Source organism: Phocoena phocoena, chromosome X (assembly GCF_963924675.1).
Source record: "Phocoena phocoena chromosome X, mPhoPho1.1, whole genome shotgun sequence".
NCBI lineage: Eukaryota > Metazoa > Chordata > Mammalia > Artiodactyla > Phocoenidae > Phocoena > Phocoena phocoena.
Genome location: NC_089240.1, coordinates 114524 through 133838, shown reverse-complemented (window position 1 = coordinate 133838; position 19315 = coordinate 114524). Strand labels below are relative to the sequence as shown.

Genomic DNA, 19315 nt, shown 5'->3' with positions numbered 1-19315 from the left:
CTCACCTTAGGGACAGGCCTAAGGAGGAATCGCTGGGTTTTATGGCACATGTGCATTTTGCTGTTTAAGGGCCTGTCAAATTGCCTTCCAAATGGGCTGTGCGGTGGCTGTTCCTGCCCCATCCTGACCAGCCCTGGCTATCGCCAGGCCCCTGACCTGCCCCGCTCTGGAATGTGGGCCTCTGGGGGCACCTCTGTGGCTTTATCTGCGTTTCCCTGGTGACGGTGATGTTGGGCTTTTTTGCTGAAGTGTCCATTCAGAGCCTCTACCATTTTCCCCACTGGGTCGTTGGTTTTCTCATTCAGTTGGTAAGTCCTGTGTGTATGCTGGATACAACTCCTTTATCACGTACCGGATCTGCAAATTGTCTTCCTAGTGAATGACTTCTCTTATGTTCCATCTCTTCTACCTCTTTTATCAAGATATAATTGGCACGCAGCACTTTGTAAGTTTGTGTACAGCGTAACGATTAGACTCGTGTAATCGTGAGATGCTGACCACGATAAGTATGGTCCGTTATCTCATATAGATACGACATTAAAGGTATATTAAAAAAAGATACCTTTTCTTTTGTTGTGCTGAGAACTCCTAGGATTTACTCTTAACAACTCCCGTATATAGCAGTGCTAATTATTTTTACCATGTTGTGCATTACATCCCTAGTACACATGTATCCCCTAACTGGAAGTTTGTATCTTTTGACCTCCTCATTCAATTCCCTCCTCACACCCGCACTTCCTCTAGTAAGGAACCTGATCTCTTTTGCTATGAGTGTTTGTTTTGAAGTATAATTGACCTATAAAACTATGTTCTTGTTCTACAAGATAGTGATTTGGTATTTCTATACATTTCAATGAATCTAGTAATGATATGTCGCCATACAAAGATGTTACATAGGGGCTTCCCTGGTGGCGCAGTGGTTGGGAGTCCGCCTGCCGATGCAGGGGACGCGGGTTCGTGCCCCGGTCCGGGAAGATCCCACATGCCGCGGAGCGGCTGGGCCCGTGAGCCATGGCCGCTGAGCCTGCGCGTCCGGAGCCTGTGCTCCGCAACGGGAGAGGCCACAACAGTGAGAGGCCCGCGTACTGCAAAAAAAAAAAAGAAAGAAAAAAAAAAAGATGTTACATAGTTACTGTTTCCCACACTGTACATTTATACCCTTGACTTATTTATTTTGCAACTGGAAGTCTGTATCTCAGTCTCCTTCACCTTCTCTTATATTCTTATTAGTGTTTTCTGAAGCAGAAAAGTTTTTAATTTTGATGAGGTCCAACTTATTCCTTATTTGATGTTCCCAAAAGTATAGTCCATAACGTAAACAGTCTTTGTCATACCCTAGGGCAGATAGGTTTTCTCCTGTGTCTCCTCTAGAACTTTTCCACGTTTCGCTTCTGTGCTTAGACTTACGGTCTTGTCCGCGCTACTTTCCGTGTGTGTCGGGGGAGGTTGCAAGCGCGCTCGTTTGTACGTGATGACTCAATTGCTGCAGCGTCGCTTTCTGAAACGATTTCCCATTGAATTGTGCCGGCGCCTTTGCCGGAAGTCCCGTGTCCGCAGTGTCTGGGTTGGTTCCTGGACCTTCTGTCCCGCGCCTGTGAGCACCTGTGCGCGCACTGCAGGTCGCCCCGCGTTCTGGTGAGCTGAAACCAGCGCCCTGCCCGCCCCGGTGCACGACTGTTGGGATGGCTTTTCTGGGTGCTTTTTGCTTCCGTAGACTTTTAGAATCATGGTGCCAAGTTCTACACAAAAAGGCCACGTGGTCTGCAGACGCTGTGGGGCCGTGGCCGCCCGGCAGTGCGGGTCACCCGTCATGGAGGCTCCCGTCCTTGTCCGCAGGGTTTCTGGCTGGGTGGGCAGGTCTTACGGTGCCTCCCCTAGATGAGTTGCTGGGGCGTTTGTTCCTTGCGGTGCTGCTGGGAGTGGAACTGTCTTCCCGTCACCTCCGCATGCCGACTTCCGACAGCCGTGCACTTGAGTCCCCACCCTGTGATGTCGCTGACCCGCTGATCAGTTCTGCGGTCAGTAGATGCTCGAGGACTCTGCACCGGGGTCGTGCTGGCGTGAGGGACAGCTGTCCCGCGTCACCCCTCCCGGCCAGCGTGCCTGGGACTTTCCTTCCTGCCCGACACTTCAGCTGGGGGGGTCTCGGGGCCTGGTCAGGGGTCAGCGCTGAGAGCGGAGGTGCTCGATTTGTCCCGGCTCAGCCAGAAAGCATCCCGTCTTCCTCAGGATGACATAGATACAGGTGTTTTCATAACGCCCTTCGCAGGTTGAGGAAGCTACCCTGTATGTTTAGTTGGTTGGGAACTGTTAACGTGAATGTGTGTTGAATCTTGTCCAATTCTTTATGATCACGTGATGTTTTCTCACTTGATCTGTGGGTGTTAACCAACCTTGCTTCCTTGGATGAATCCACTGATCCCAGCTGATGATCTCGCACGTTGCTGGGCTCTGAGGGCTCGCATGTTGTGAGGTCAGCGTGTCTGTGGTCGGGGGACACCCGTCTCCTGTCTTCTGTGTGATGTCCTTGGCAGTGGTGTCAGGGGGATGCTGGCCTCCCAAGAGGAGCTGGCATTGGTTACCCCTTGCTCTGTTTTCTGTAAGGGTGTTCAATATCGGTATCATTTCTTCCTTAAAATGCTCTGTAGAATCTAGGCAGGGGGTGAATCTGGTCTCCGTTCCTCTTTTGTCTGGAAGCATACCTCCCTGGGTGTCGAGTCCCAGACCACAGCCCGTTTGAACAAACGTCAGATCCTTTCCGTCCTACAGACTACACGCTGTCGTCACAGAGCAGCGTAGAGATCAGCGTTGTCAGATAAGTCCAGAAACTTAAGAACAGACTTCCAGAAAACTCCTTTGCCAGAGGGGAAGCGCCGTGAGCTTTCTGAGATCGCTCAGACCACACGAGGAGGCTGGCACTTCCTCGTCTCTAGCCGCTGCCGTCTGGGGGCCTCGTGTGCACGTGGCCTGGCCACCTCTGGGCCTTTCAGGAGCCGGGGCAGGAGATGGGCCAGGGCCGAGCTGACTCTGTAGCCGGGTTGCAGCGCTGATTGTCCGGAATCGTTATTTTATCTGCATCGACGCTACATTGTGGACAGTACATCACGTCTTAGTCTTCCTGGCCAGCATTTGGCTCCGAGCTCAGAGAATCATGGGATGAGCAACATGGGGAGGGGGTGCTGGTGGCAGGGATCAGCTGTTCTCTGCTGTCCCGGGGACTTCAGGCCTCCGCGGAGACCCGGGGCCTCAGGGGTGCCCGTGGCCTGCTGCCAGCCCCAGGGTCTGCACCGCCGGCGTTGGGCACCGTCCATACCGGGCGTGGCTGAGAGGAGTTTTCATGGGTGTTTTGCCAGCGAGGGGCCGCCCCCGGCCCCCATGGCTCTTTCTGTTCCTCGTGACAGTGTCTCCAGCCTGGCTGGTGGCTCAGCTTCCGGAGCACCAGGGCCTGGGCTGAAGGAGGGGAAAGAGAGCCGGTGATGCTGTGTCTGCACGTGCCGAGCGCCCGCGTGGTTCTAGACGCTGCCTCGGTGGGTGTGCTGCTCTCAGAGCAGTGGCCGCGGGGGGCAGATGTTCCCTGTCTGTGGAGCGGCCCGGAGCCCTCAGTCCTGCGCAAGGTCAGCTGCCTACCTGAGCCAGGCCCACTCCACCCCGTGGTCTGCGGCCTGTTTCCTCACCTGCTCCCTCTGTCCGGGGCTGTCCTGCAGGTGAGCCCTTGCTCTGGGGCAGAAACGTTACTGAAGGTTGCTGGGGGCCTCAGTCTCCCTCTCTCCTGAGCTACATTTGAGCGTTGGAGAGGCTATGGATTTTTCCCCAGTTTACCTAGAAGTGAAGAAATGAGTAAAATATTCCTTTTTTCTACTTGGATTAAATTTCTGGTTTGTAGCCAAATTGTAACCTACAAGTGAGGGGTCTTGGGGACTCTCTCGGTGTCGGTTTCATGGCCCCTCAGCACTGCAGTTGACGCACGCGTACCAGCATCGCTACAGAAACTTAAACAGAAAGGTTGAGAGCTGACTTGGAAAGGTAGAGTCTGTTTGGTCGGGAGGCCCTGCGGGCAGGGCCTGCCCAGGTGTGTAGTTCTTGTGCTGCCCCACCTGCCCTTGTGTTCTTCTCTCACGCTCAGTGCAGCGGCGCCAAGCTTTGCTGTGAAAACTCACCCCTGGGCTTAGCAGCCCCTGTGTTCTCGGCAGTCTGTGTTCCCCAGTCTCTGCCGGCACGGGACCTGCGGCCATCCCGTGGGCTGGTTGGCCAGGGCCAGGCACAGGGACAAGCCCTGGTCTGGGGCAGGACACATGCTCTGCCTTCCCCTGGGAGGAGCAGCATAGAAGGGGCCCCCGATGGAGGACCTGGACAGTTTTTCAAGCTACAGGAGGAGCACCTCTTCCCTGGGGTTTGCAGGGGAGGGGGGAACGAGAGTGAGCCTGCCGGTGTGGCCGTTCGTGGCAGAGACGTAGCGCGGAGTGACAGGGCTGCGCCTGGGTCCGGAAGTCTCCCTGAGCCACTGATGACCCGCTGCCGACACCGTGAAATCAGAAGTTTGTCCTGAACCTGGTCCCTGCCCGGGGCGTGGTATTGGGGGCCTTCCTGCGTGTTGTGTCCCGGTCTGGACAGGGCAGAACTTAGGCCCTGTGGCCCTACACCAGCTCGGCTGGTTCTGTGGCCACGTTGCGGTGCATACACTGCCCCTGTCTGCATGTCTGGAGAACCAGAGGGGTCGCCAGCCAACCTCTGAATCTTTGAGGATGTTCCAGGAATGGGAAGAAGGACAAAATAGGGTAAAGAGATGGGAAAGAGGCAGAGGGGAAGGACAGGAGAGAGGGCAGCCCCCTGAACAGGAGTTTGAAGAGGAATTTGGGGTGGGGTGATGGTGCAGATGAAAGAGGAAGCGGGTCTGAGAGGCTGCAGCCCTGTGATCCCAGCTAGGGGACACGCCGGGAAGGGCAGACCCCTGCGATCCCGGCTAGGGGACACGCCGGGAAGGGCAGACCCCTGCGATCCTGGCTAGGAGACACGCCGGGAAGTGCAGACCCCAGCGAGCCCGGCTAGGGGACACGCCGGGAAGGGCAGATCCCAGCTAGGGTTAGGACAGAATACGGACACAGTAAGAAGTCAGCGTTGGGGAGGGACATGAACAGGCCGGGCCCAGGGGACTCCAGGGCAGGGACCCCGCCCTGCGTGATGCTGTAATGGTGGACACATGTCACTGTGCGTTTGTCCAGACCCACAGAATGTGCACCACCACGATGCGCCCTAGGGGGAACCGTGGACTTCTGTTCATAGCAGCATATCAGCATGGGGTCATCCTGTGTGCTCATCGCTGTAACAGATGCAGCACCCAGTGCGGGGTGTTTGTGACAGGGAGCCTGGGCTCCGCAGGGGAAGCACACGGGAGATCTGTACTTTGTGCCCAGCGTCTCTGTAAAACAAAAGCTACCCTCCCCCCCAAAAAAGTCCATTAGAAAGACAAGGAGGAGGGTGGATGGGTGAAGTGCCTTTCGACCCCCCAGGTCATTTCCCCAACATCTTTGTCTGGGGGCAGAGGGAAGGGGGCAGGGAAGGTCAGCTTTGGCCGGAGCAGGCGTTCCTGGGGTCCTGGGATTTCAGGGGTGGGACATGCAGGCCTGCTCTAGACGGTATGTGGGGGAAAAGACCGCCCAGAGGGGGGCCTGGCTCTGCTGCTGGTTCATCCTCATGTCAGGGGCTGAGTCGCGTGCTCTCATCGCTCACATGACACGACAGTATGCATCGTCTGTGTCGTATTCCACACCACTCACACCATCTATGTCATCTGCGTTCCACTACACCCTACACAGCCGTGTACGACAGGGCGAGAGCAATAAGACCCCGTATTCCACCCCAACCCCGAGTTTTAAACAAAGGCCGTCAGAGCATCCTCTGCCGGTCAAGTGTATCTTCTCAACTCCTGAAGGGCTGGTGGGTGCCCCCTTCGTTTGGGGCCGTTTTCCCGATGTACCAGCTCTTGGGCCGCACGTGGGCTGTTGGGCGGGCGCGGCCGGGGTGCCGGCCGCGGGCTCTGTAGCAGGTTCCGCTTAGTCCTGGACAGGCTGCCCTTGTCCGGAGAGAAGGCCCACCCTCCCAGGAGCCGGCAGGCGGCGTCTCCAGGTCCGCTGCCCTTGCCGGCCTGCCTACAGGCTGAGCTGAGGGAGGCTCTCGGCGGGAGAGCAGCTCCGCGCGCAGCAGGCCAGCTCGGGGCGGGCGTCCAGCGCTCCGTCCAGCACCACGGAGCACAGCCCGGGCCACGGGAGGGGCCGCGCGTCCGCCACGCCTCCCCTGCCCCCGCCGCGTGCGCCCGCCCGGCCCCGCCTGAGGAATGCGCGCGCCCGAGGCCCGGCCCCCAGAGCGCCGGCCAGCGACGCATGGAGCGCGCTGAGCCCGGCCGCCCGGACCACCCCGACCCCGCCGGCCCCGGCCAGCCGCAGCTCCAGTCCCGCGAACGCGCCCGGCCCGGGCCCCGGCGGCCCATGCGAGCCGACATGCGGCTCCGGGACCTGTCCCTGCGCCAGGACCCCGACCTGCGGCAGGAGCTGGCCTCGCTGGCCCGCGGCTGCGACTTCGTGCTGCCCTCCCGCTTCAAGAAGAGGCTCAAGGCCTTCCAGCAGGTGCGGCGGGCGGGTCCGCTGCGTCCGCGGGCCCCTCGCCGCTCTGGCGAGGTCGGGGTGGGGGGCTGCCTGGGCTCGGGGGGCTCCACCTGCGCCCGTGCGCGGCTACCCTGGAACAGCGCCCGTGCGCGCAGAGAGCAGGTGTGCCCGTGCAGTTTGTCAGGGAAAGCGCTGTGAAGGGAGCCGCCGGCATCTCTTTTCCTGGAGTTCTAGCAGCGGATACCCCGGGCGCGGCGCGGGGCAACGTCGTGGTGCGTCTTGCGTGAGGCGGGGAGGTGTCGACCTCGGGCAGTAGGAGGCTTCGGGACTCGACCCTCCGCAGGTGCGCAGCGAGCCTCCCCGTGTCGCTGGAGCGTGTGGCGCCCTGGGTAATGACAGCGCAGCGCTGTTGGAAAGGAGAGCGCGGTTTGCCGCGAGCGCCTGTGTTGTTTTAAGGGCTTTATCGCAGGCACCTACCAGCCGGAGCGCCCTTCTCCGCGGCTTCAGTGACGACTCGGCTTGTAAACATCACGGTGCTTCTCCTCAGCGCGCACAGAAGCAAACCCCGTGTCTGTGCCTCGTGTGTAAATTCGTGTAAGGGGACCATGGAGTTGAAAAGCCATGGCCACCTGGGACCTTTCAGCAAGTGGAGGTTCTGCTGCCTCACGGATATTCGGCACATTAATCACTTGTATTTTCGCCCAGGCGAGGAGTGAAAGGTCATCTCGTGGCCAAAAAAAAATCACATCGAATCAAGCCAGGCTGTTTGGGGTGGGAAAAAAGACCTGCTTTCTGCTGGTAGTGTAACTGGATTTTTTTCCTGGGATCGTGTCTCAACTTTTACAGGGCTTCTGGTACTTTTCTGTCTGACCTCTATCCTTCAACTTGTGAAATTCTGTCTGCAAGTGGCTGATGCATGTGTGTTTGTTGCTTGTGGAGAAGGAAAGTCTATTTAGAATCTGAACGTGGAGACCTTAAAGTGGACTCAGCTAAGGGTGATCTTCTTCAGAGAGGAGGTCTGAGGTTTGCTGGTTACCGTTTGTGTGCGTGGTGCACTCATGGTGCACACAGGTTGCACCGGGGTGTTCCCTGGATTGGGGAGCCCTTCCCTCTCCCCCCACGGCGGCTGTGACTTGATCTTGGTTGGGGGGGGGGGGTGTCCTGGCTCCACGCAGAACTGTTCATGAAAGCCTGGTTGTTCCAGGATGGCTGTTGGTCTTACAGAATCACTTTTTGGTATACGCGATTTACGGTTGCCTTTAAGAGGTAGAAGTTTCACCTTACGGCAGATGTGTTCCCGTGACGTTTCCCACAAACGTCCGCATGCACTGCGTGGAGTGAGTGCTTCTTGGGGTGGGCATTGGGGGAGTGTCCGGGAGGAGAGTTTTCCTGGCTTCCTTTGCCCCTTGGTGTTTGAGTGTGGACTCGGTGCAGAGCCATGGGTGGTCGGCAGACTTCAGGGCATGGGGAGATGGGGGGAGCGTGGAAGGAGATGGTGGGGGGCGTGGGGAGATGATGGGGGCGGAGGGCAGCTGGGGAAGGTATGGGGAGGAGGGCATGTGGAGATGGGGGTGTGGCCGGAGAGGATGGCCTGAGGGAGGTGGGGTTGGCCTTGTGGGCAGACGGGGACTGTGGAGGGATGGGGGTTGCTTCGTACATGCCGGCCCTGCTGCCAGCTTGGGGAGTCCGTGCTGGTTTTGGGGCCAAGGGAAGGTGTGCAGCGAGGCTGTGTCATGCGTGGGAGGCTGTCCTGCCCCTGCGGCCTGTGTCCGCCCGCCTGCCCTGCCTGTGGCACCCGCGCCTTGCGCGCTCTGAACAGCCCCGAGGCCCCCAGGACGTCCACCGCGACGTCCCTCAGACCTCGTCACAAGCCCTCGAGGGGCCGCTATGGCCGTGCTGCCTGCCCTGTCCAAGCCGGGTCCTGACGCTCCGTCCCCCGGCGCTTGACTCTCGGGCTCTGCACACGCTCTCCTCCACTGTCACCGTGCTCTGGTCCCGCTCACGCCCGTCCAGCTGCCCTGTGGGGTCCTTCAGGTGGATGCACGGGGCACCAAGAACCCAGCGCAGCCGCCCCCGGGGGACAGTGCTGGATGTTGACCTGACCTCTCCTCCACACGGTGACAGCCTGGCCTGGGGACTCTGACCGTCTCGGACACCGCGCAGGGGTCACGGCCCCGCGCAGGGTGGGCCCTGAGTACCCCCTTGATCCATGCTCCCAGGACCCAGGGGTCGGACGTGGGCCCCCGGGTCCCTGAGCCCACGGATGTGACCCCTCACGCCGCCCCCCGTCCCGTCCACGCCCCCAGCCCTGCCTTCCGGCCCTGTGGGGCCCCAGCGTCCTCTGGCCAGGGGTGCAGACCCAGCCGACGTCTCAGGACCCTGCCTCGTGGGCGTGGAGCCCCGGCCTGTCCCCTCACGGCAGCCGCCCCGCTCGGCCCAGCTCCTCGTGGGTCTGAGACTTTGCTCTCCAGCCACCTTTTCTCCCCTGGAAACCTCTGTGGCTCATGTGGCCTCTCGACGCCAGTCCCTCTCCTGTGGTGGCTAGAGGACTTTTGAACAGACCCACGCGCAGGGCCAGCCGTTCTCATCTTTGTTTTGGCGCCTCTGCTTTAAACTTTCGCATTTGGACTCTTGCTGTCCGTCCAGCGGGCCCTTGGCAGATCTAGCTGGGGAGCCTGCCGCCAGCCGGTGGGGAGGGGCCCTGGGGTCGGAGGAGAAGCAGCTCCGGCCTGCAGGGCCTCCCAGCCCGGCGGTGGACTCTGGTGGCCGCCATGCCCGCCCGTGTCCCTGCGCCGCCTGCCGGGCTTGGCCGCTGCCCCTGGGTCTCGGCTCGGATGGGGCCGGCCCGCTGGTTGCTGCTCCCGGGCTGTGCCGCACTTGCCCTGCATCCTGCCCTGGCAGAGTCGGAGCCATGGTCGTTTCCGCCGCCCCAGCTAGTGCGTCTGCCCGACGGGGCGCTGGCCGTGCAAGACTGCGTTTAGAGAAGGCTGGACTGGGCGCTTGCTTGTGCGGGCCCACCTCCCGGGGCCCCTGCCGCTGTGCAGGGATGGCCGTGCTTTCCCATGAGGCCGAGTTCTCAGCCGGCCTGTGTTCCGGGGCCCCGGGCGTCTCCGTGATGTCTGGGCTCGTGATGAGTCAGGCAGCGCTGGTGTCCGTGCGGGCGACAGAAATAGCTCTGTGCGAGCAGGTGTCATCTTGACCGGTGCCCGGGTGACAGCCGGGAGGCGGGCGTCAGGAGTGTCGCTGGGAGGGAAGCTGCCCTGCTCTGGGAGCTGAGTGCCCCACCTGCTGTGTTGGCTTCTGAGAGGCTTCAGCCCTGCTTGAGAATCCTCCCTGTCTGTCTGTCTCTCTCTCTCTCACACACACACACACACACATACACACACACACACACACATAAACACACACACATATTTGTGCCACGTCCGCTTTCATTGTGGACGTCCAACCTGGACGCAAGTAGCTCAGGAAACAGCCCCCGTGGTCCCCTCCGGCTCTCCTAAGGCCTGTTTGGGGCCTGGAGGTGGCCGGCTCCCAACAGCGCCCTGTGTGCTGGAAAAGAACGCGTGTCCTGCAGCTGTGCCGGCCGCGCTCTATTTATGTCCCAGAGATTACACTGTAAATCTCTCGTGTCCGTGCCCAGCTGTTTGTTTTTCCGTCATCCGGTGGTCCGTCAGGGGTGGCGGGGGAGCGGGCCTGGCCTGCCTCTGTGCCGCGTCCCTGCATTGCCCCAGCACCTTGGCTTGGTCGGCGCCGAGGCTGTGCTGGGGCACCGGTCAGCTCCGGGTCGGCAGAGCTTCCTGTGATGGACGCCCAGTGTGGTGTCCTGACCATCTGTCTGTCACATCCAGACTTTCAACCCTATCTGGGCGTGAATATGGTGATGCCAGCCTTCTTTTTGTCACTGTTGGCTGCTGTATCTTTTTCCACTTGTTAAAAGTTTTCCACCTCTGTGTCCTTATATCTTACATGTGTTTCCTGTAAGTCAGTCTTACTTTCTTTTTTCCATCTGATCTTTGTTTTTTAATTGGAACATTTCATCCATTTACATTTATAAGGACTATTAATCCATTCTGATTTATTTTCACGATCTCATTTATGTTTCTTTTTACGCTCTCCTTTCCCTCTTTTTTATCTTTTCCTCACCGGAGCACTTAATACTAGCTTACTGCTCATCTTACAAGGTCAGTGACTTCGTTTCTCTAGGTACAGAATGAGTATCTTTACCCTCCAACTCAAAACCTTCAAACCCTTCACTGCCGGCACCCTCTCGTTTCATGTTGTTGTCCTGAGAGAGTCTTTAAAGAGAGGTAAAACAATATTCTTATTACCGATGTACGTGGAGGGTGTGTGCGTGGATTTACCCATGTAGGCACCATGTTCCTTGCCCTTCGTTCCATCCTGCAATTCAGACCTTCCATTTGGGAGCGCGTTGCTTCCTGCCTGAGCCCAGTTCTCCTGGGAGGGGCCTACGAGCTGACGTGGGGCAGGTGCCACGGAGCTGGTGACATGGGGAGAGCTCACTGCTCTCAGGAGGCGAGGCTCCACTCCGCCGTGTCCTTGGCGGCTTCATTTCCCTTCGCTTCCAGTGGCTGGTGAGGGCGGCGTCCCCGTCCTGACAGCGGAGAAAATAGCGCATGTTGTTGAGTGACACCTTGTCTGTATGTGTCTGCGGCCGTGGCTTGGCAGGTGGGGATACCTGCCCTGGGACCAGCCGGCCCAGCTGCTTCGGGGATGGGCAATGGTGGCACCCGGCGCTGAGTGCCGCCGTGCCGGGGAGGATGCCAGAGGTGTCAGTGCAAGCCAGCAGCCCTTTCCACAGGCGTGAGCCATGAGCTGCTACAGGTGACAGCCCAGGACATGGGGCCTGCGCTCCATCCTGCCCTCCAAACACAGGCGAGGAAAACTGAACCCGCCCAGAGGAGTGAAACCGGAGGAAACATTCCCCAGGTGAAGCCTGGGCGTCCCCAGGTGATGCGTGAACCCTCCAATCTCTCCGTCCTCAGGACTGGCGCTGGGTCTTGCTTCCCCTGCGGCTGTTCTTTGCCGCGGTAGGTGGGCATCACAGCCTAGCAGCTCTGCCCCGAAACCAAATCCCAGAGCCAGGACGTCCTAGGGCTGGGAGGAGGGGGTCAGCCTCTGTCCCTGGGAGCCGACAGGACCGAGTCTGAATGGAACGTTAGGCGTCCCGCGGCCCCTCCCGGGGAAGGGGCTCCTCCGGGGCCTGTCCTCCCGCTTCCAGCCGTCCCCCCACCCCATCCCCGTGCTGTTACTGCCCCAGCCCGTGGCCATGCCGGCCCTTAGGGCGGCCTGCTGCGCCTCTCCCTCCCCTCCGGGCGCCTCCCATCTCCCGCTCGCCTCTCAGGACTGAGCCAAGTCTGAACGCAGCCCCTCAGGATCGTGTTGGCCCCGTGGTGATCGCAGAGCTCGTCGCCCAGTGTCCCCAGGCTGCCACACGGAACTGGTACAGCCGACTCATGACGGCTCCACCTCCTCTCGGTACGGTCACTGCCCCGCGCAAGGTCACCAAGCACTGAACAGCTGCCTCCTCAGCTGGGGCCTCAGGAAACACAGGAGACGTGGGGCATCCGCGACGTGACAGGAGGGGACGCGGGACATCCCCTATGTGGCTGACGGGACATGGGACGTCCCGAGGTGTGACCGAGGGGACGCGGGATGTCCCTGATGTGACAGAGGGGTCGCGGGAGGTCCCGAGGTGTGACTGAGGGGACGCAGGAGGTCCCTGATGTGACCGAGGGGTCGTGGGACATCCCGAGGTGTGACCGAGGGGACGCGGGAGGTCCCTGATGTGACCGAGGGGTCGCGGGAGGTCCCAAGGTGTGACTGAGGGGGATGCCTGCTGTCTCCTGCTGTGTTGCGGGTGGAGAAGCGGTCTGAGTTGCAGGCTGTAAGAGTGACGTCCACTCACAGCGTTAGAATCAGTGCGCAGCGTGACTCCGAAGGGCCGTGTGCTGTGTCTCGGCTGCAGGTTGGTGGCGGGGCCCCTGGTGCTTGTGGGCGTGGAGCTGTGCTGTGTGTGCCTGGTCGGGGCGGCTGGGACGGGGGCACCCCGCCGTGAGCACACCGCCACCGCGCCCCGTCCTTGGCTGTGCGGGCCTGGCTGCCCGCCCGCCCCAACCCCCTGGATGTAACCACCCCTGGTGGGGCAGTGCTACCTGTGAGCCCTCTCTCCTGCGTTTGCCTTCCGTCTGCTTTTCCATGTGTGTCTCTGGATGCCCAGGGGCCGTGGGCTCCGTGTGTCCTAGTGCCCTGGGTGCGCTGAGTTTCCCAGACCTCGTTGGTGGGCGTACCCCTCGCCGTCCCCTCTCTGGAACACCTGGTCCCTCCCCGTCCCCCGCCGGTCCCATGGCCTGAGGCCTTGGGTGCTCATCCCTCGCTCCAGCGCTTCCCACCAGGACCCTGGGCTCTTTCTGCTGCGTCACAGTATGTCCTCGTGTCCCCAGCCACAGGGAATCTGGGGTGTGTCTAGGAGGTGGGCCGTGGGCTGGACTGTGCTTCCCTGTCCCTGCCCATCAGGGATGCCCGGGTGTGTGAGTCTCCATGGGCATTACAGGCCGTGACTCGGGGCAGCTGTTTCTGGCACCCAGGAGGCCTTGCCGGGTCAGCGCAGAGGCACACTGCACATCCTGCAGGGGGACAGTACCCCACAGTCCAGGGACAGCAAGCCTCACCGAGTGTGGCCACCCTCCCGGCCTCCCCAGAGCTGCCCAGTCCCAGCGCGTCCACTCCCAGCAGGTGCTTCCTGAGTGGTTCCACTGACTGGTCCCGTCTACTCAGGGGCATTGGCGAACGCAACCCTCCTTTGCATGCGTGGTGCACGCTTCTGACCTGTGACTGCACCGAGCTCACAGGTCACCCCGCCGGCCACCGGGCAGACATCCTGATACTGCCGTTTGGAAGGCGCGGTGTGGCTCCAGGATGGCTTCCGGGCGCTCCCTGTGCCAGGATGCTAAGCCCTCGGGGCTGTGGTGCTTTCTGAGGGCCGTGCCCGGCCACGGCGCTGGCCTCACATCCCGTCCACAGGGAAGGGTGGTGTGGGGACAGGCGGTTCCAGGCGCGAGACGCAAACGAGGGGACAGCCCCCCTGTGCCGACCTTGGCCTCCCGGGAGGGCAGGAGGGCAGGTTCTCTCAGCAGCCGTCCTTGTCCTGAGGGGTCACACCCGAGGCAGGATCGGGGGAAGCAGGGCCATGTGTGTGGCGCTCCGCCATGGGCCGCGTCACCTCCCGTGTCTGCAGTCAGCCTGGTGATGGTCTGGGCGTTCTGTCCACAGTCGGGTTCGCTGGGCTCGGGGCAGCCGCTCTGGCCCAGCCCGCCTCTGCTCAGGATGCACCGGTGGGAAGCAGGTGCTCACCGTGCTGGGTCCTCACTGCTCTCTCTCTCAGGTCCAGACGAGGAAGGAGCAGCCCCTGCCGCCCGCTGCCAGCCTGAGCATCCCCACATTCTACTTCCCCCGAGGCCGCCCGCAGGACGCGGTGAACGTAGACGCCATCATCGCCAAGATCGAGAGGACTTTCGCCCAGTTCCCGCACGAGAGGGCCACCATGGGGGACATGGGCAGAGTGGCCAAGGTGGGTGTCTGCGCGTGAGGACGTGGCCCGCGGTCCCCCTGCGGTCGTGGCCTCACACTGCCTGATATTCCCTGGGGCCTGAGGTTCTCTGTTAGTCCAGCGGTTTGGACTTGGTGCTCCTACCACAGGAGCTGAGGCCCGACCCCCGGCCTCGGAACCGGGATCCCACAAGCCACACGGCACTGCAAAAAAAAAAAAAGGCAAAGCAGGGCAATAAGAAAGAATAAAAACTAAAATAAACTTAGAAAAATAAAAATATTGTAAAATTAAAAATAAAACAACAACAAGGCAAAACAGAACCACGACAGCAGAAAAAAGAAAAAAGGGGCCTGGAAGAGGCCTGAGGGGTGGGGCTTAGGCCTAGCACCGCGGGAGGGGCCCTGGAGGGCTGAGGGTTAGGCCCAGGACGCCGGCAGGCTCGCCAGGGCCAGAGTGGTCGGGGGAGACGCTGGCCACGCTCCCCTCTGACCCCCTGATCCCCCTCCCATGTGGGAACCCCTCCCCTCCCCGTCCCGAGGGTGCCGGTCCCATCCCACCTCCACTTTTCCTCCCCTCCTCCTTCCCCTCCACGTCCTGCCCAGTTGCTTGGGGATCCCTCCCTTCCCTTTAGATGTCTGAGGCCCCACCGCACCTGGCCGGTGCCCTGTTGTGAGGAGACTCGAACTCCGCCTCTTCCTGTGCGCCATCTGGACCCCTCCTCCTCCAGGGTGTTTACTGCCCCCTTTTTAACTCGTGTCTGTTGAATGAAGCCGTCTGTTCCGTTGTCTGTCCCTTCAGGGGAATTCTCTTGGTCTGTTAACTGCGAGTGGTTTCCCTGCTTCCTGTACTTACATTTCTCTTACTCTGTGAGCTTAGGAGAAACAATTACGTGTTGTAGTCTTGGGAGGCTATTTTATGTGGGACTCTGTCCCTTAATCTTTTTGGCACAAGGGCGGCTTTTAGTTTGGCACGCTTGCCACCTCTTTCCTCAGCGTGTGCTTGCTGTTACCCCCGTAATAGGGGTGTGCAGGGGCCGGCAGCCCGTGCGCACTCCCGGGGCCCCTACCAGCAGGGGCAGTGATTGGCGCTTGCTGACGGGTCTCTCAGCGGGTGCGGTGGCCCGCGCGCGCTCCCAAGCCCTCGCCGGGCAGGGACAGTGATTAGCACCTGCTCGCTGGTCTCTTGGGCACAGTGGCAGCCGGCCTGCTCCCAGGATGGCAGGGGCAGCGATTGTTGCCTGCTCCCTCATCTCTCGCAGCAGTGGTGGCTCACGCCCACCCCGGGGTTCGTGTAGGCGGTGTGCTGTTGCCTGAGAGTGTGCGCGCTTGGGGAGAGAAGCTTCTTCAGTGGTCCCGCCGTTCCCCTTGCACATCCCCCAACAATCGTGCCTTGCCTCTCCGGGGGGACCCAGGCTTCTTCCACGTACACCCTCCACGGCCACACTCCAGCCCCTTCAGGATGTCTCCGCACAGCCAACCCCCGTCCTCTCCCCGGGTCTGACCTCTGAAGCCCAAGCTTCAGCGCCCAGCCCCCACCCGCCCCAGTGGACGGGTGTCTCAGTCTGGGGAGCACAGGGCAGCAGTGACCACCGTATGTGCAGGTCACTGCCTGCGTTGCCTTTCTCAGACCTGCTGTTGTGCTCTCTCTGAGGCCCTGAAGCTCCCCCTTCGTCCACGCTGATCTCCCTGCCAGCGAGGGCACTCTCCAGGGTGCAGGAACCTTGCCTCTTCCACAGCTCCCTCCCTGGGGCCCAGGTCCTGTCCCCATTCCTTTCTCTCTCTCTCTTTTTCTCTTCTTTGTTTTGCCCTGCCTGGTTCCATGGAGATTTTCTTGCCCTTTCTGTAGTCTGAGGTCTTCTGCCAGTGTGCAGTAGGTGTCCGGTGAGAGCTGTTCCACACGCAGGTGGATTGTTCTTGTATTTGTGGGAGGATGTGAGTTCCATGTCCTTCTCCTCCTCCGCAGTGATCGCTTTCCTCCACATTTTCCTCTTTGAGTTTTAATTTCCTTTAATGTTACTGCTTTATTAAGGGTTTTAATTTCTGGGGTCACTTTTGGTCATTTATACTTTTTTCTAAAACAATCGTTGGCATGATTATAAATGTATTATTCTAAAGCTTTTCCTTATCTTCTCATATGATTCTTTTAAAATTTTTGTTTTCTTTTGGAGTATAATTGATATACAGTGTTGTGTTAGTTTCAGGTGTACAGCAAAGTGATACACTTATACATATATCTATTTCTATTTCAGAATTTTTTTCCCACTTAGGTTATTACACGACATTGAGTAGAGTTCCCTGTGCTATACAGTAGGTCCTTGTTGATTATCTGTCTTGTATGTAGTAGGGTGTATATGTTAACTCCAGACCCCTAATTTATCCCTCCCCGTTGCCTTTCCCCTTTGGTAGCCATAAGTTTGCTTTCTAAGTTTGTGAGTCTGTTTCTGTTTTGTTAATAAGTTCATTTGTATCATTTTTTTAGATTCCACGTATAAGTGATATCATATGATATTTGTTTTTCTCTGTCTCACTTACTTCACTCAGTATGATCATCTCTAGGTCCATCCATGTTGCTGCAAATGGCATGATTTCATTCTCTTTGATGGCTGAGTCATATTCCATTGTACGTATGTACCACATCTGTATCCATTCACCTGTCGATGGACATTTAGGTTGCTTCCATGTCTTGGCTATTGTAAATAGTGCTGTAATGAACATTGGGGTGTGTTTATCTTTTCAAATCATGGTTTTCTTTGGATATATGCCCTGGAGTGGGTTAGCTGGATCACTTGGCAACTCTGTTTTTAGGTTTCTGAGGAACCTCCACACTCTTCTCCACAGTGGCTGCACCAACTTACATTCCCACCGGCAGTGAAGGAGGGTTCCCTTTTCTCCACACCCTCCCCAGCATTTATTGCTTGTACATTTTTTAACAGTTGCCATTCTGCCCAGTGTGAGGTGATACCTCATTGTAGTTTTGATTTACATTTCTCTGATAGTTAGCAGTGTTGAGCATCTTTTCATGTGCTTTTTGGCCATTTGTATGCCTTCTATGGAGAAGTGTCTATTTAGATCTTCTGCCCAGTTTTCAATTGACTTGTTTTCTTTCATACTGAGCTGCATGAGCTGCTTGTATATTTTGGAGATAAATCCTTTGTCAGTTGCTTCGTTTGCAAATGTTTTCTCCCACTCTGTGTGTTGTCTTTTTGTTTTGTTTTGATGATTTCCTTTGCTATGCAAAACTTGTAAGTTTAATTAGGTCCCATTTGTTTATTTTTGTTTTTATTTTCATTACTCTGGGAGCTAGGTTCAAAAAGATACTGCTGTGATTTATGTCAGAGTGTCTGTCTTTGTTTTCCTGTAAGAGTTTTCTAATATCCGGTCTTACATTTAGGTCTTTAATCCATTTTGAGGTTTTTTGTGTGTATGGTATTACGCAGTGTTCTTATTTCTTTCTTTTACATGTAGCTGTCCAACTTTCCCAGCACCACTTATTGAAGAGACTGTCTTTTCTCCATTGTATATTCTTGCCTCCTTTGTCATAGGTTAATTGACCATAGGTGCATGTGTTTATCTCTGGGCTTTCTATCCTGTTCCGTTGAATGTTTTTATGCTGGAACCATACTGTTATGATTACTGTAGCTTTGTAGTGTAGTCCAAAGCCAGGGAGCCTGATTACTCCAGCTCTGTTTTTCTTCTCAAGATTGATTTGGTTATTTGGGGGTCTTTGTGTTTCCATATAAATTAAATTTTTTTTTCTTCTAGTTCTATGAAAAATGCCATTGGTAAATTGATAGGGTTTGCATTGAATCTGTAGATTGCCTTGGGTAGTATATTCATTTTGGCAGTATCGATTCTTTCAATCCAAGAACATCAAGTCTGCACATTTGACCCTTTGTCTTCGTAGGGTTATTTATCTCAGATTCCTTTTGACTAGTCATGCTAGAGGTTAACTTATATTTTTTCAGATAAGAATCTATCAACTCCATTGAGTACTTTAATTTTTTGTTCATCTCCTTCATAAACCTCTGCTTTCTTTTTTGTTACTTTATAACATTTTTTCTGTTGTCACTTTTTGCCAGCTTCTTGAATTGAACAATTATTTTTCAGTCAGCTTTATTGAGATATAATGGACACAGAGTAACACTCCCCAGTTCTAAGTATACAGTTTGACAGAATTTGATAAAAGTTCACCCCTGTGGATCCACATCACTGGCAAGGTAGGGAACACTAATCCCCCAGGGACGTCCCTTGGACTCCTTGATCAGTGGGTTGGGCCAGAGGGAGTGGCTTGGGCATCTGCCCACCCCCTTGGTGGTGCCGCGTACAGGGATCATGGGTGCAGGACCCTGCTTTTGCTCCTGGCACCGCAGAAGTGACAGTTAGGTTCTGACTTTTTTGTGTCTTGTTCATAATTTGCCCCAGCTGCACGTGTGTAGTCCCTCGTAGTTTCTTCGTATCTGTTGCTGGAGGAGATGTTTGTCCATGTGCAAGCCCTGCAGCAAAGCGTCCCAGGTCCTGGCCTACCTCACCCTCACTCCCTGGCCCTATGGTGCTATTGTTTTGCCTTTTCTAGAATTTCTCATGAATGGGATCATGTGGTGGGTTGTCTTGGGTTTTTCTGGCCTCTTTCACCCAGCCTAATCGTCAGTGTTCGTCCTTAGCATTTACTGCTAAGTAGCATTCTGTGCACACACGTCCCTCGGTGTATCTGTTTACTGGTGGATGAAAGGTTGTTCCCAGTTTTGTCTCATAAATAAAGCTGTTGTCTGTACACGGGATTTGTGCAACACCTTTGGAAGTTCTCTGAGGTGAGAAATGCTGCAGAGGTGCATTGCTTGGTCATCTGGTGACTATATCTTTAATTTTATAAGAAACTGTAAAACTGTCTTCCAGCGTGACTGTCCGTTATGTGTGTGCAGCCAGCAGTGTGTGAGACGCCAGTTGCTCTGTAAGCTGTCAGCACTTGGTGTGGATGCTTCTTAGCTGTAGCCGAGCTGGCGCCTGTGCAGAGGTCGCTTACTGTGGCTTCGTGTCTCATTTCCCTAATGATTATGTTCAATCCCTGGTTATGTGTTTGTTTCTCATCAGCATCTTTTTCTTTTTTTGGCAGCTCTCTTGAGGTACAACTGATGTGAGGTAAACAATAG

The 19315-nt window shown here is 57.1% G+C and overlaps 1 protein-coding gene across 1 annotated transcript in view; it reads left to right on the top strand.

The window, feature by feature from the left end:
• The window catches only part of PPP2R3B (protein phosphatase 2 regulatory subunit B''beta), a 95679-nt gene that overhangs the window by 9160 nt on the left and 67204 nt on the right, over positions 1-19315 (top strand). The window contains exon 2 of the mRNA XM_065901005.1: positions 14005-14190. Coding sequence (XP_065757077.1) covers positions 14005-14190 — 186 coding nt within the window. The remainder of the gene's footprint in view (positions 1-14004; positions 14191-19315) is intronic.